The following is a 16189-nucleotide window of genomic DNA, read 5'->3' on the forward strand; positions in this document are numbered from 1 at the left end:
GGATTTTAAAAATGGATTCTTTTGAATATTAGCTTGTGAAATAAAGCATCTATTGGAAAGTCAGTGTTATGGACTGACTTGTGCTCCTCTAACATTCATATGTTGAAATCTGATTATATTTTGAGATAGGTCCTTTAAAGTCAGAGTAAACTCTTAAATTCAAATGAGGTCCTAAGAGTAGGCCCTAATCCAATATCACTGGTCTCCTCATAAGAAGAGGAAGAGACACTGGGTTTATGCATGCACAGAGGGAAGACCATGAAAAGATATAGCAAAAAAAAAAAAAAAAGAGAGAGAGAGAGAGAGAGAGAAAGAAAGGCAGACCATGTACAAGCTAGGAGCATGGGCCTCCAGAGAAACCACCACCTCTGGCAACACATTCCTTGGTCTTAGACTTCTAGCATCCAGAACTATGAGAAAACAAATTTTTGTTGTTCATAACACTTAGTCTGTGGTATTTAGTTGTGGCAGACAGCAAACTAATATAATCAGGGAGTTAAGTTAGTCAATATTTCTAATACCCAACTTTTGCTTGTCAGTTCATGTTTCTTCATGATTCTCAAAAACAATTGGAGTAGAAGCCAGCCTCAGTTGATGGAATCAAATGAGAGTTATATATATAAAACTTGCAAAGCAAAACCATTCTTTATTAGAAAAAGCAAGCAATTAAAAATAGAATATGTATTGTATAATTAGTGAAGTAAAAAAATGCTGTCTTTCAACAACTCAAGCTATAAACTTTTTTAGTTTTCTATTTAATTTTTCAGGTGTCTGTGTAGTACTCCCTTAGGAAGTATAAAACATCTAGAAAGCTTTTCAGTATGACCAGCTATGATGAAAGAGTTCACATAAGACTTAGTGAAGTTTCATCCCACATTTATGAAAGAGATAAGAATGGCAGGGACTCTGGTCCAACAGAAGAATAATATACATTTTAAATAATAATCCATGAATCTCAAAATTCATGGGTCAAAATTCCAAGTAAACCATATGCCAAAGCTAATCCCATAACTAATGTAGTTCAGGTTTCAGCTTATTACTGGAATCAGGCAAGGATATTATCTTACCCTTACAACAAACATTACACTTTTTTTGATTAATAAAAAGTCAAATCTCCTCCGCTATGAAAACTCAGTATACAAGACTTATTTGTGATATCCTATATCTGATTTAAAAAAATAATCTTCCATTAGACTGGCATTTATTAATGTGTTTTATATTTTGTTTTGCTTTGATAAGTCTATTATGTATTGAGGTATCTTACAAAATTGTTAGATGACTGTAAAAAAAAGGGTGAACATGACAATATCTTTCTTGCCTCTCCCTCCCAATTAGTTATTGATAATAATAGTTCATTGCCATCACCTACAAAGTTTTATGTGGGCCTGAAATTTTTAAGACTTTACATTTTCCTAGACTTTTCTTAAACTGCCTAAGTTTCTTTACAAAACTACTTTTAATGAAAAGCTGTCTCTTACCTAATGCTTCACTGTAAAACTGGTCCCAAACCTGAGTGTCCAGTTGGTAGATCCAGAAGTTAATGAAGATGGAAAACATTACATTTTTTACCCTTTGCAGAAAGGTCATTCTGTCTGTTAGTCCTGCCATGGAAACAGGCACATAGGAAAGTGGAGCTAGAAGTTTCCCACAGTATTTCTCCACAGTGTCACCTATAGAAAACCTTAGTGTGTACACAAAAGGGACTTTTAGTAACTCAGCAATCAGCTCTCCACAGGGTAATGCAGGATCTATGACCATTACATCATAGTTGGTTTCCTGGAGTTTCTTCATGAATGACTTGTTGTAGACTACACTCTCACACTGAAGTTTTAATATTCCAGTTACCTGAACAAAGAATTCTTGCAGTTTTATGGCTGACTGCCATCGTGACAATGTTGGCATAACATTAGCAGCCATGTCTAAAAAAGCATTCAATGTTTCTTCAGCCTCCTCTTTGTTATGTGGTATAGGGATTACCTCAAATTTCAATGTGGAAGGCTTGCTGTAGTCAATGATGAAACTCTCTGGAGAAACCAACACAGTCACCTTGTGGCCCCTTTCCGTGAGCTTCTCCAGAGTAATCCTCATATTGAGCCAATGGCTCATGTCACAGGGCCACACCAGGACCTCCCCACAAAATCCACAGCTAGCACAGCAGAGCTGCAGCAGTACAATTGCTGAAATCCATTTCTTAGACACCATAACAGCAGTTCCCTCACACACTGCTCTACAGAGGTTAAATGTTTGCTGGGCATGGAAGGGAAGAGGCAGTTTAGATACAGATCAAGTTAAAAATTAATTTCTATGGACTCTGAAAAACAATCTGAAGGGTTTGAAGAGGTGGGGGGGTGGGAGGTTGGGGGAACCAGGTGGTGGGTATTAGAGAGGGCACGGATTGCATGGAGCACTGGGTGTGGTACAAAAACAATGAATACTGTTATGCTGAAAATAAATTTTAAAAATGATAAAAAAAATAATTTCTAGAGTTAGGAAATGACTATGCATAGAGGACTTTGTCAATGTTGTTGACAGGGCAGAGTACTATAGAATATTTGTTCAGGAGAAGATATGAAATATTTAAATATTTTGGAGGAAGTGACTGCAGCATTGTAGGAGTTAGTTTTAAATATATTAAAATAAAAATGATATATTTTAATTGACAATTTTTAAATATAATAGAAGAACCCATTTAATTAAGTCTAGTATATAATATGGTAAATCTTGTGGAACATGGATGACTGATAATTTGGGGAAACAAAAATGTAGGTCTTGACATAAAGTTGGTCACATACTAGTATATAGATAAGAGGCATGCATCACATAATAACAGGAAGAATATGCTAAATATATTAAGGTACAGCATTTCAGGGCCGCAGATGTTGTCACTCCAACGTGAAAAAAAAAAATCACACAAAACTTCAGGATGTAGGATGCATTTTACCTGAGACCAGAAACAAAGGTGACAGAAGGAGCATTTTGAAAGAGAATGGAAGAAAAGGAGAAAATGAATGCTGATATGGAAATAATGGCCATTTACATATGCAGTTATCAGTTCAGTATGTTTAGAGTGAAGGCTTACACAGAACAATACAGACAAGGAAAATACTAGTTAAAACAGAACAGTTTGGAGAGTCTTGAATGCTATATTTTGGGATCAATTTTAATTTCCACAAAGAGATATAATAAGATTTACAAATCAGGTTTGAAAAATGATCATATGTGTCCTCTAAGCAAACTATTCTAGCTTCTAAATGGGATTTGAGTGGTAGAGAAAAAACAATGTGTAAGGGGCTAAAAGTAAATATTAAGAAAGCAAGGTCTGATGAGAGTATCAGGAAGACTATAATATTGGTTTGTGAATGGAAAGCATAGAATGATGGCCTTATGATTGATGAGAAGTGAGAGATGACTGGTAATTAAACAATGAGGAAGTGCTCAGTTTATAGTTTGAGCAACCCGAGTATGATAATGACTAAGCAAAACCATGGTGTTCTAAATGAATAGTAGCTATGGAATGATTTTTGACCTGCAGTGTATGAGTTTGATTGGACATGTCTGTGGAAATACTGATTTTTTTTCTGTGAACACTAAAATCTGAAGGGGAGGATAAAATTTAGAAATACAGATTTTGCTTGCAGTCATCCATCTATATTTAACCCAGTTTCAATTCCTCTACAAATCCTTTAATACTTCATACTTTCAAGAAGCAATTTTTATGAAATGATCTCACTGATATGTGGAATTTAAGAAACAAGGCAGAGAGGATCATAGGGTGAGAGAGGAAAAAATGAAACAAGATGAAACCAGAGAGGGAGACAAACCATAAGAGACTCTTAATCTGGGAAAACAAACTGAGAGTTATTGGAGGGGAGGAGAGAGAGGAGGAGAGGTGGTGGGTGATGGACATTGAGGGTGGTATATGTTGTGGTGAGCACTATGTGTTGTGTGAGACTGATGAATCACAGACCTGTACCGCTGAAACAAATAATACATTAAATATTAATTAAAAACAAACAAAAAAACAAAAAGAAACAAACAAAAAACAATTTTTAACACACAGTTTATGCCAGTTTCTGTACTGTGCACAGGGCATAAACAAGAAAGATCACTTCCAGTTCAAAATGACTTCACAGATTACTGCAGAAAACATCAGTTAAACTAGTACATATTCTACAAACATGAGGGAGATGGATCTTAGATGGTCAGGATGAATCGAGGAGGGCAAGCACAGGAAGGAGGTTACTTGGTGGAGGAAGAAAATGATGAATTGATGCTTTAGCTAAATCTTTAAGAGCGGTATTTAGCAAGTTGAAAAATATCACTAGGAAGTAAAAAAGAACACTAATATATCTGTGTTCTAAAAAGTATGACAAAGTTATATCAATATTATGTTCAATTACATAATTATATCAAAATACTTGACAGGGACATATTGAAATTTTAAATGCCTTGAAAGTTTTTCTGTGTGCTAAAGAGAAGATCCAAAGTAGAATTGTTTAGAAGATGCAAAGATAAATCCAGGGTCAAATCTCCAATCAGCCCTGAACAATTAGAATTTGTTTATAAGGAAACAAGTCCTATGACTGCGAACCAACAAAACCAACAGCAACCACAGATATTACCACAGTGATTTGAAATATTACTATTATTTGAAATAAAATATAAAATTATTTTGTTTAATACATTTGAGTATGAAAGCAAAACCTGAAAACATAAGCAAGGAACAAGAGTTTAAAAAGAATAATTGTGAAAATTTGCTAAAGAGCCAAAGAGAATTTCTAGAAATTACAAATTCAACAAATGAAATTTAAAGAGTAAATTAGACACAACTATAGAAATAAACAGTAACCCTGAAGATAAATCTAAAGATATTATTCAGAATTAAGTTCTGAATAAAAAACATAGAATAGGCAATATGATAGAACAGTTAAGAGACATGGAGAATAGACTAATACCCAAATCCAGTTGTTGGTTTGACCTACCTGGTGTCTCCTTTCTCAACTCCCTATACCACATAACAAAGAGGAGGCTGAAGAAACATTGAATGTTTTTTTAGACATGGCTGCTAATGTTATGCCAACATTGTCACAATGGCAGTCAGCCATAAAACTGCAAGAATTCTTTGTTCAGGTAACTGGAATATTAAAACTTCAGTGTGAGAGTGTAGTCTACAACAAGTCATTCATGAAGAAACTCCAGGAAACCAACTACGATGGTTGGTGTTTACCAAAGAATCCATGACTAAGTGACAGAATACTACCTAAACACTATTAATAACTGGCATGGGCTTTCTGTTTGGGATCCCTCACTCCACAGTTATAGAAAAACAATATAACTTTCTCTACTGTTTGCTTTTGAAGGAATTTATTATCATTTTCCACTCAGGAAAAGAAAATCAGTGTTACCTGATTCAATATCAAATGATTTTTTTTTTTTTTGGTCTTCCCATTGACTTCCTTTTTTAAAAACAGGGAACTAAGGCTTGAGTTAATCCTAGAACCACAAGGATTTCTATAAGATATTTAGTGAAATTAGTTGTGTGTACTTTGGGAATAAATAGACCTATGTTTATGTATTGTGCAAAATGATGTTTATGAATAAGACACTTAATTTTTCAGCTTGTATTTCATTATCCATAAAATGGAGTTAATAATATTTTGTTAGAGTACTGTGAAAATCACAATAATAACAAATGTTTAGAAAGGTGCTTCAGTGGAAGGTTAAATAAATCATCATAGATTTAAATACTAAACTGAAGGTTGTGCCACAAGAAACCCATCCACAGGTTAACCACTTGGACATTGATTTTGAGAAATAGATGAATGACATTTACACATTTCAAAGTATAACAGAATTCATAATATTATTTCAAACAATAGTATTATTAACATAATCACAAAATCAAAAATTGATGAGTAAGAAAAATGTGCTTAGTATGGAAAAAAGAAATTAAGACTGAAAGCTAGATGTTGATTTTTATTTAGCTGGCTGAGTTTGGAAAGATGTGGAGAGAAAAATCTAGAAAAATGCAAACCTTAGAGTTTAAAAGGAACAGTACATATAAGATGATTTTTAAATTTTTCTCAAAAATTAAGTTTTTATTCAATTCTAGTTAGTTAAAAGTGTAATATTAATTTCACCTGTACAATATAGTGACTCAACCATTCAATGCAACACACAGAGCTCATCACAAGTGCCCTCCTTAATCCCCAGCACCTATTTTACCGGTTCCCCCAGCCACCTCCCCTTTAGTAACACTCAGTTTGTTCTCTATAGTCAAGAGTCTGTTTCTTGGTTTGTCTCTTTTTTTTTTCTTCTTGCTCATTTGTTTTGCTTCTTAAATTCAACATATGAGTGAAATCATATAGCATTTGTCTTTAACTTATTTCACTTAGCATAGTACTCTCTAGCTCCATCCATGTCTTTGCAAATGGCAAAATCCCATTCCTTTTTATGACTGAGTAATATCCTATTGTATAGATAGACCATATCTTCTTTATCTATTCATCAGTTGATAGACATTTGATTTGGCTATTATAAGCAATGCTGCTATGAATATCAGGGTGCATGTATCCCTTTGAATTAGGATTTTGTTGTTGTTCTTTGGGTAAATACCTAGAAGTGTAATTGCTGGATTATAGGGTAGTTCTATTTTTAACTTTTTGAGGAACATCCATGCTGTTTTCCAGAGTGGCTGCACCAGTTTGGATTCCCACCAAAAGTGCAAGAGTGTTCCCTTCTCCCTATCCTTGCCAACTCCTGATGTTTGTTGTGTTGTTGATGTTAGCCTTTCTGACAGGTGTGAGGTGGTATCTCATTGATTTCTGATTTGTATTTCCCTGATCATCAGTGATGTTGAGCATCTTTTCATTATGTCTGTTGCCCATTTATATGTCTTTGGGAAAATAATCTATTCATGTCTTCTGCCCATTTTTTAATTGGATTAATCATTTTTTGGGTACTGAGTTTTAAAGTTCTTCATGTATTTTGAATACTAACCTTTTATCGGATACATCCTTTGCAAATATCTTTTCTCATTCCATAGGTTGTCTTTTAGTTTTATGCATCATTTCCTTCACTTTGAAGAAGCTTTTTATTTTGATGAATGCTAATAGTTTATTTTTGCTTTTGTCTCCCTTGTCTCAAAAGATATATCTAATAAGAAGTTGGTATGGCCAATGTCAAAGAGGTTACTGCCTATGTTCTCCTCTAGGATTTTTGTGGTTTTCTGTCTCATATTTGGGTCTTTAATCCACTCTGAACTTATTTTTGTGTTTGATGTAAGAAAGTAGCCCAGTTTCATTCTTTTGCAGGTTGCTGTCCTGTTTTCCTTACACCTCTTGTTGAAGAGACCTTCTTTTTTCCATTGGATATTCTTTCCTGCTTTGTCACAGATTAATTGACTATATAGTTGTGGGTTCATTTATGGGTTTTCTATTCTGTTCCATTGATCTATGTGTCTATTTTTGTGTGAGTGCCATGCTGTATTGATCTTCCATTGTATCATACAGAATCATTTCATTGCTTTAAAAATCCCCTGTGCTCTATCTATTCATCCTCTCCTCCCCCAATCATTGACAGCCACTAAAACTTTACTGTCTCTGTTCTTTACCTTTTCCTTGATATCATATAGTTGGAATCATACCATATGTAGTCTTTCCAGGTTGGCTTCTTTCACTTACTCATATACCTTTACAGTTCCTCCATGTATTTTCACAACTTGATATCTCATTTCTTTTTGGTATTGAATAATAATTCATTTTTTCCTGGATCTACCACAGTGTATCTATGCACTCACCTACTGAAGAACATGGTGGTTGCTTCCAGTTTGGGCAATTATGCATAAATATGTTAACACATTAGTATGCAGGGTTTCCTGTGAACATTAGCTTAAACCCTCCTGGGGGAAGTGCCAAGGATCATAATTCCTAGATCATATAGTAAGATTGTTTAGTTTTGTAAGAAAATGCCAAACATCCTCCAAAGTGACTGTACCATATTGCACTCCTACTAACAATGAATGAGAGTTCCTGTTATTCCACATTCTCACCAGCATTTGCTGTAGTCTGTGTTCCAGATTTTGGCCATTCTAATCAGTGTGTAGTTGTAGCTTATTATTGTTTTAATTTACACTTCTCTAATGACAAACAATGTGGAGCATCATTTTATGCATTTATTTGCCATCTGTCTATCTTCTTTGACAAGGTGTCTGTTAATGTCTTTGGCCCATATTTTAATTGGGCTATATGTTTTCTTATGTTGAGTTTTAATAGTTCTTTTTACACTTATAACTGTTCTTTTTTTTTTAAAGATTTTATTTATTTATTTGACAGAGAGAGATCACAAGTAGGCGGAGAGGCAGGCAGAGAGAGAGAGGGAAGCAGGCTTCTTGCTGAGCAGAGAGCCCGATGTGGGACTCGATCCCAGGACCCTGAGATCATGACCTGAGCCGAAGGCAGCGGCTTAACCCACTGAGCCACCCAGGCGCCCCGCTTATAACTGTTCTTTATCAAACATGTCCTTTGCAAATATTTTCTCCTAGTCTACAGATTGTTTTCTTATTCTCTTGACATTGTCCATCACAATGGGGATTTTTAATTTCAATGAAGTCCAGCTTAAAAATTATTTCTTTCATGGATTTTGTCAGAAGGGAAGACAGCATATTACAAAGTTAAAAAGAACTACGTTTGTCAGGTTAATGAGGCACATGTAATTAAAGTGTAGAATTTTTCCCTCATATAGAGGAATTCCTTCCTAATCTATAAGTGGCATCATTCTAACATTGCACCATTAAACTGACAAGTGGATCAAAAATTTTTTTCAAATTTCTGTTTGAAGTATTATTTTCATGAAACATATAGCATGGGCAGGTATCTAATTTCTATTATCTTTACTAAGGGCTAGAAAACTAGGGATCCAGTATTTCTTTGGAGGCCCCATTGTCAAAAGTTAATAAAAAGCACGCCAATGGGGCATCTCGGTGGCCCAGTTGGTTAATTGTCATGATTATGTCCCACTCCCTCTGCCTTTATTCCCCCATCTTTCTCCCTCAAAACAAAAACAGATTGCCTTTGTGTTTTCCATTTTTCATAGTGTCCAAATGGTCTGAAATTTCATATTTAGTGCACATTTATTTAATCAGTGAAATATATAAGCAGTAAAAGGCCTGAGCTATACAGAATAGTTGGCCTGATCTAAAAATACTAAATTCTAAAACCAATTACTAATTTTTAAAGAAATTCATGAATACTACATGAGATACTCAATTATTAATTTTCATTTTCTTTTTTTCTCTTTTATATAGGTATCCAGTGCAGAAGAGGCATTTTATTGAAATTTCAAGCATCTTGTTGCAGTATTTACGATTATTAGATGGAATATTATTTTCCTAGAGAATGATCTTCTCTAGAAAGTAAACTTTTTAGTAGTATCTTGGAAGATGTTGGGAAAGGAGAGCTAGTCTATTCATTTGACTTTTCAGAAATATTTAAAAGGTAACAATTTTCCTGAAGAGTAAAAAATCATGTATGTTGGAAATGCATATATAGATAATATATATAAGTGGAGACAGGAATGTTGTAGCTATAAAAATGAACTACAGAGGAGGGAATGAATTTATTGCTCAAGATTTCTCTTGGGCAATAGATTTCTCCAAGAGAGAGAGGTTTCTGCTTTACTAAGCAAAGAATTTGTTTATGTTTGTATTTGTATCTGGGTATAATATTTACAGGCCTAGATACTACTCTGCAGCATGTGTTGGAGTGTATAATATTTTCCTCATGATAAACTTGTGTCCATGAACTTTGGACATATTAATCAATCAAAGCTGATGTCATAAGCAGATCTGCCAGAGGACCTAACTATTACAGGCTCATGAAAGTTAATTGTTAATTTCTATGTATCTTTCCAAGCTGGTTATTATATTACCGATAGCTTGAAATTAGTCAAGGTGGAAGGAATTACACCACAGATATTAATAAATGCTATACAAAAGTGTTGTTTTTTTCTTTTTATACCACAGAAAGCCAATTGTTAAACATTTACGGCCTATCACTGGATACAAACATGCAAAAAAGAAAGTGCATATGTAGAGGTAGAAGCAAATTAGAGATCCAAGATTTAACAAATGGATTACCTCAAAACTAGAAGTCTTTTTATTAGTTATCTATTATCAAATGACTAACTATCCAAAGCCTTATCATCTTAAAACAACAACTTTCTATTTACCTCTGATTCTGCTCACAATTCTAGTCTACATAGAGCTGTTATGGGCTGACCTTTTTCATGCACATGTGAATCTGAGTCATCAAAGGGCTAGCTGATACTTGAGGTCATCACATGAGTGTTTTGCAGTTGTTTTTGTGGGTAAATATCCTGAGTTGTGAATCCCTTGCCATTCAGCATGCTAGAAGGTTAAATCACAGGACAAAAAGTTCACAGCAAAATGTGTTGACTTTGAGGACATCGTGCTAAGTAAAACAGGTTAGGGAAAAATAAATACCATATGATCTCACTTATATGTAGAATCTAACAACAAGAAAGAAAAAAAAACAAGCTTATGTATACAGAGTACAGTTGCTGGTTGCTGGAGATAGAGGTGGGTGATATAGGTAAAAGGAGTCAAAAGCTCCAAACTTCCAGTTATGTAATATGCAATACAGTATAATTAATTATAGTCACCATGCTGCATGCCCCATGCATGCTGTAATGTACAGCTTGGTAACTATAATTAATAATACTGTATTGCATATTTGAAACTTGCTAGGAAAATAAATCTTAAAAGTTTTCATCACACAAAGAAATTCTGTAACTATGTATAGTGATAGATGTTAATTAGACTTACTGTGGTGATTATTTTGTAATATATGCAAATATTAGATCATTATGTTGTATACCTGAAAATAACATAATGTTGTATGCTAATTATACCTCAATTAAAAAAATAAAAATGAAAATTTTTAAAAATTTAAAAATTATGCAGGGCCAGAATTTGGTCTATGGAATGTTCTTTCAAACCTTATAACTCTTTTAAAGGAAACTTGACAGAGATTTTCTCAAATTTGGCAATAATCTTGAAAGTTTACCTGACATGACCCAAAAGCAAGTTATAAAGCAGAAAATTTTTTTTCTTTAATTATCAACAGTAAAAAATAAATTTTGATCAAACATGCTAGAGAGCAGGTAGAATTATCCTTATTCTCTATAGAATATAGAATTATATAAAATGTCATGTGAATAAGGCAATCAAAAAATATTCAGCCAAATAAGTTATGAGAAAAGGTCATAAAGAAATGCCAGGAAGTAAATTTAAAATATTATTGTTTTGGATTTTGTGATGCTTATGGTATTTGTCAGTTTTTATAAAATCAATATCTTGTAATGGTTTCTTATTCTAAGTAAGTATTTCCATTAATGTATAGATTTTTAAAATGTCACAGAGCAGTGAGAGTAAGTTGCTTGGAAGAGGCCACTTGTATTACATTCACTAAAGTCACATTGGCCAAAGCAAGACAAATAGCCAAGACCAGAGTCAGCATGAGAGATGACTTCATATGGGAATGCATTACAGGGAAAGCAGAAAAATCATAATAAAAAGGACCTTTAAAAATGAAAAAGAGTAGCTATAAAGAAGATACTTAAGGGGCATCTTGTGGTTCAGCCAGTTGAGCAACCGTCTCTTGATTTCACCTCAGGCATGGTCTCATGGTCATGAGATGGAACCTTGCATAGGTCTCTGAAGGGAGTCTGCTTGAGATTCCTTCCCTCTCCCGCATCCTCTCCCTCTACCCCTCCCCTGGCTCGTATGATCTTTCTTTCTCTCTCTCTCTCAAATAAATAAATAAATCTAAAAAAAAAAAAAAAAGACACTTAAAAAGTCATTTACCAGAACTCTAAGTAAATACATTTGACAACTTAAGGGTGGATAAAATTATATTATCTATCTATCTATCTATCTATCTATCATCTATCTATTTCTATCTATCTATCATCTATTTAACAATAGCCAAAATTGACAGAAGTCAAAAAAGAAAGTGTCTAAATTTTAAGAAGTATATATATTGCCAAACACTCTCCTGAAATAAATCCCTCAACTCAAGATATTTTACAGAAAAGTATAACAAGCCCATACTAACATCATCCACAATGGTGAAAGATTGAAAGTTTTTCCTCTAAGACTAGAAAGCACAAGGATACCAACTCTCATCCTTATTAGCATTCCTGTTCAACATAGTATTGGAAGACCTAGTAAAAGCAGTCAGAGAAGAAAAAGAAATAAAAGACATCTGCATTAGAAAAGAAGTAGTAAAATTTTCTCTGAAATCTCAATGAAGATGACATTTTATACATAGAAAATTTTAAAGACTCCACCAAAAATCTGTTAGAACTAATAAATGAATTTAGTAAAGATGCAGGATACAAAATCAACATACAAACTAAGTTGTTTTCATACACTAACAACAAAATAGTAGTAAAATTAATTTTAAAAATTATTTTTATCCTATTTACAAAACAGCACCAAAGATAATAAAATACTTGGAATAAATTTAACTAATAAAATGAAAGATTTGTACATGGACAACTTTATTATTTTTTAATTTTAATTCCAGTATAGTTAACATACAATGTTGTATTAGTTTTAGGAGTACAATATAGTTATTGAACAATTCTATATATTACTTAGTGCTCATCATGATAAATGTACTTTTAATTCCCTTCACATATTACATCCATCTTCCCATTAATCCTCTCTAGTAACCATCAGTTTGTTCTCTATAGTTAAAAATCTCTTTTTTCTTTTTTCTCCTTTTTCTTTCTTACTTTGTTTTGTTTTTTTTAAATTCTACATGCAAGTGAAATCATATTGTATTTGTCCTCTGATTAACTTATTTCACTTAGCAAAAACAAAAAAAACTTATTTCACTTAGAATTATACCTTCTAGATCCATCCAGATTTTTGCAAATGGCAAGATTTCATTCTTTTTCATGGCTGCATAACATTCTAGTGTGTGTGTATGTGTGTGTGTGCGCGCACATGCGCACATGTGCGCTTGCACATGCATGTGCACGTGCCCGTGCCCACACATGTATGCCACATCTTTTTTATCCATTCATTTATTAATGAACACCTGGGTTGCTTACATAATTTACTATTATAAACAATGCTTCAATAAACATAGGGGTGCATATATTTTTTTGAATTAGTGTTTCCATATTTTTTGAGTAAATACCCAGTAGTGGAATTATGGGATCATATGGTAATTCTACTTTTAATTTTTGGGAGTCTTCCATTCTGTTTTCTACAGTGGTTACACCAGTTTGCTTTCTTATTAAAGCAAGAGTTCCTTTTTGTCTACATCCTTATCAACAATTTTTTTCTTGTGGTTTTGATTTTAGCCATTCTGACACCTATGAAATGATATGTCACCTAACCTGGTTTTGATTTTCATTTCTTTGATGATGAGTGATGTTGAACATCTTTTTATATGTCTGTTGACCATCTGTATGTCTTCTTATTTAACATTAGCCAAAATTGACGGAAGTCAAAAAAGACATATTCATATTCATGAATATGTCTAATCATGCCTTCTGCCCATTTATTAATTGGATAATTTGTTTCAGGGGTGTTGAGTAGTATAAGGGCTTCCTATATTTTGGATACTAACCCTTTACTGGATATATCACTTGCAAATACCTTCTCCCGTTCAATAAGTTGTCTTTTAGTTTTGTTGATTGCTTCCTTCACTGTTCAGAAGCTTTTTAATTTGATGTAGTCCCAATAGTTTATTTTTGCTTTTGTTTCCATTGTCTTAGGAGACATACTTAGAAAAATGTTGCTATGACCAATGTCAGATAAATTACTACCTGTGCTCTCCTCTAGGATTGTTATGGTTTCAGGTCTCACATTTGGACCTTTAATTGTACATGGAAAACTTTAATACACTGATGAAAGAAATTAAAGTAGACACAAATAAAGGGAAAGATATCTTGTGTCCAGGATCATACAAATTAATATTGTTAAAATGTCCATAATACCCAAAACAATCTATAGATTCAGTCTAACCCTTATTAAGGTTCCAATGGCATTTTTTACAGAAATAGAAAAAAAAAATTCCCTAAAATTTTTATGGAACCACAAAAAATCCCGAATAATCAAAATAATCCCAAGAAAAAAGATCAAAGCTGGAGGCCACACACTTCCTGATTTTAAACTATATTTAAAAGGTACAGTAACTAAAATAATATGACACTGACATAAAACAGACACATAGATCAATAGATCAGAATTGAGAACTCAGAAATAAACCCATGCATATATGGTTAACTAGTATTTGGCAAGGAAATGGAGAATACTCAATAGAGAAAAGATAGTTTCTTCAATAAATGAAGTTAGGAAAACTGGATATTCTTATGCCAAAGAATGAAATTGGATCTCTATCTTACACCACTCACAAAATGGTAAAGACAAATATACGACCTGAAACCATAAAATTCCTAGAAGAAAACATAGAATCAAAGTGTCTTAATAACCCATTGGTTTGACAATGATTTTATGAATGTGACACCCCAACCACAAAACACAAGGGCAAAAATAAACAAGTGTTACTATATCAAACTCAAAAGCTCCTACACAGAAAAAGAAACAAAGTGAAAATTTAACCTACAGAATGGGAGAAGATATTTGCAAACCACATATCTGATAAGGTTAATATTCAAAATAAGTATGAGACTCACAGCAGAAGACCCCAAATAATCTAATTAAAAATGGGAAGAGGACCCAAAGAGATGTTTTTCCAAAGGAAACATAAAAATGGCCAACAAGGACATGAAAAGGTGCTCAACATCACTAATCACCAGGAAATGCAAATCAAAACCACAATGAGTTATCATCTCACACTTGTTAAAATGGTTGTTATAAAATGGTTGTTATAATGGTTAAAATGGTTGTTATAAAAAAGACAAGTGATAAGTGTTGGCAAAGCTGTGGAGGAAAGTGTTGGTAAAGCTATGCACTGTTGATGGGAATGTAAACTGGTGCAGCCATTGTGGAAAACAGTATAGAGGTTCCTCAGAAAATTAAAGGTATGATACTGTATGATCCAGCAATTTCACTTCTGGGTATATATCCAAAGGAAATTATACTGTCTTGGAAAGACATTTACACTCGCATGGTTATTGCAGCATTCTTACAACAGAATGGAAACAACTGAAGTGTCCATTGACAGATGAATGAAAAAGTTGTGATAAATGTATCACACAATGGGACAGAAATTAGCTATGAGAAATAAGGGAAACTTCCCATTTTCAACAACATGGATGAACCTTGGGAGTGTTATGCTAAGTGAAGCAAGTCAAATAGAGAAAGACAAATTCTGTCTGATCTCACCTGTATATGGAAACTAAAAAATGCTGAACTTATCAGAGAGTAAAATGGTGGTTGCCAGGAGTGGAAGTTGAGAGGTGGAGGAAATGGGTGAAGGTGATCAAAGTGTAAAAAATTCCAGTTACAAGATAAATAAGTTCTGGAGATATACTGTACAACATCATGGCTATAGTTAACAGAACTCTATATCTGAAAGTTGCTAAAACAGTAAATTCTACCACACACACAACACACACACACACACACACACAAAACTGTAGCTATATGAGGTGATAGAAGTGCTAACCAACTTTATTGTTGTAGTCATTTCACAATATATTCATCTATCAAATGATTACTTTGTACACAAATTTGCACAGTATTATATGTCAATTATATCTAAGTAAATCTGGAGAACAAAGAACAGAAAATTGTACTAAACCTTAAATATCAAAAATAAAAAAGTTTTAGAAGTGCTACAAGCACAAAAAAGAAGGGAAACAAAGGTTATTTTCATGAACTGTCTATAATATGGGTCTAAAATCTTCAAGAGATTGTACAAAAGTATGATATTTTTTATTCTACTTCTATCCAGCCTTTCATCTATGAATAAAAATGTATCCAACAAAATATTAATGATTTATGCAAAAATGATTCCAGAAATAATTATTCCAGAAATAATAATTATTCCAGAAATAATTCAGTAATAGGAAATCTATTCATATAATTCATCTATTAACTTGCCTAGAAAATCAAATAATTCTTGCCATAGGTGGAAAAAGAAGTTGACAAAACTTGACACAGTTCTGATTTACAAAAGAAAATGCA

General features: G+C 33.3%; 1 protein-coding gene across 5 annotated transcripts in view; it reads right to left on the bottom strand.

The window, feature by feature from the left end:
• Positions 1 to 16189, bottom strand: part of LOC125093785 (UDP-glucuronosyltransferase 2A1) — a 58310-nt gene that overhangs the window by 26154 nt on the left and 15967 nt on the right. The window contains exon 1 of one of the 5 annotated variants that reach the window (XM_047719449.1): positions 1479 to 2243. The exons of the other annotated variants lie outside the window; for them this stretch is intronic. Coding sequence (XP_047575405.1) covers positions 1479 to 2202 — 724 coding nt within the window. The 5' untranslated portion in view covers positions 2203 to 2243. Of the gene's footprint in view, positions 1 to 1478; positions 2244 to 16189 lie in introns of those variants that run through there. 5 annotated transcript variants of the gene reach the window in all.

Source organism: Lutra lutra, chromosome 2 (assembly GCF_902655055.1).
Source record: "Lutra lutra chromosome 2, mLutLut1.2, whole genome shotgun sequence".
In the NCBI taxonomy this organism is placed as follows: Eukaryota; Metazoa; Chordata; class Mammalia; order Carnivora; family Mustelidae; genus Lutra; species Lutra lutra.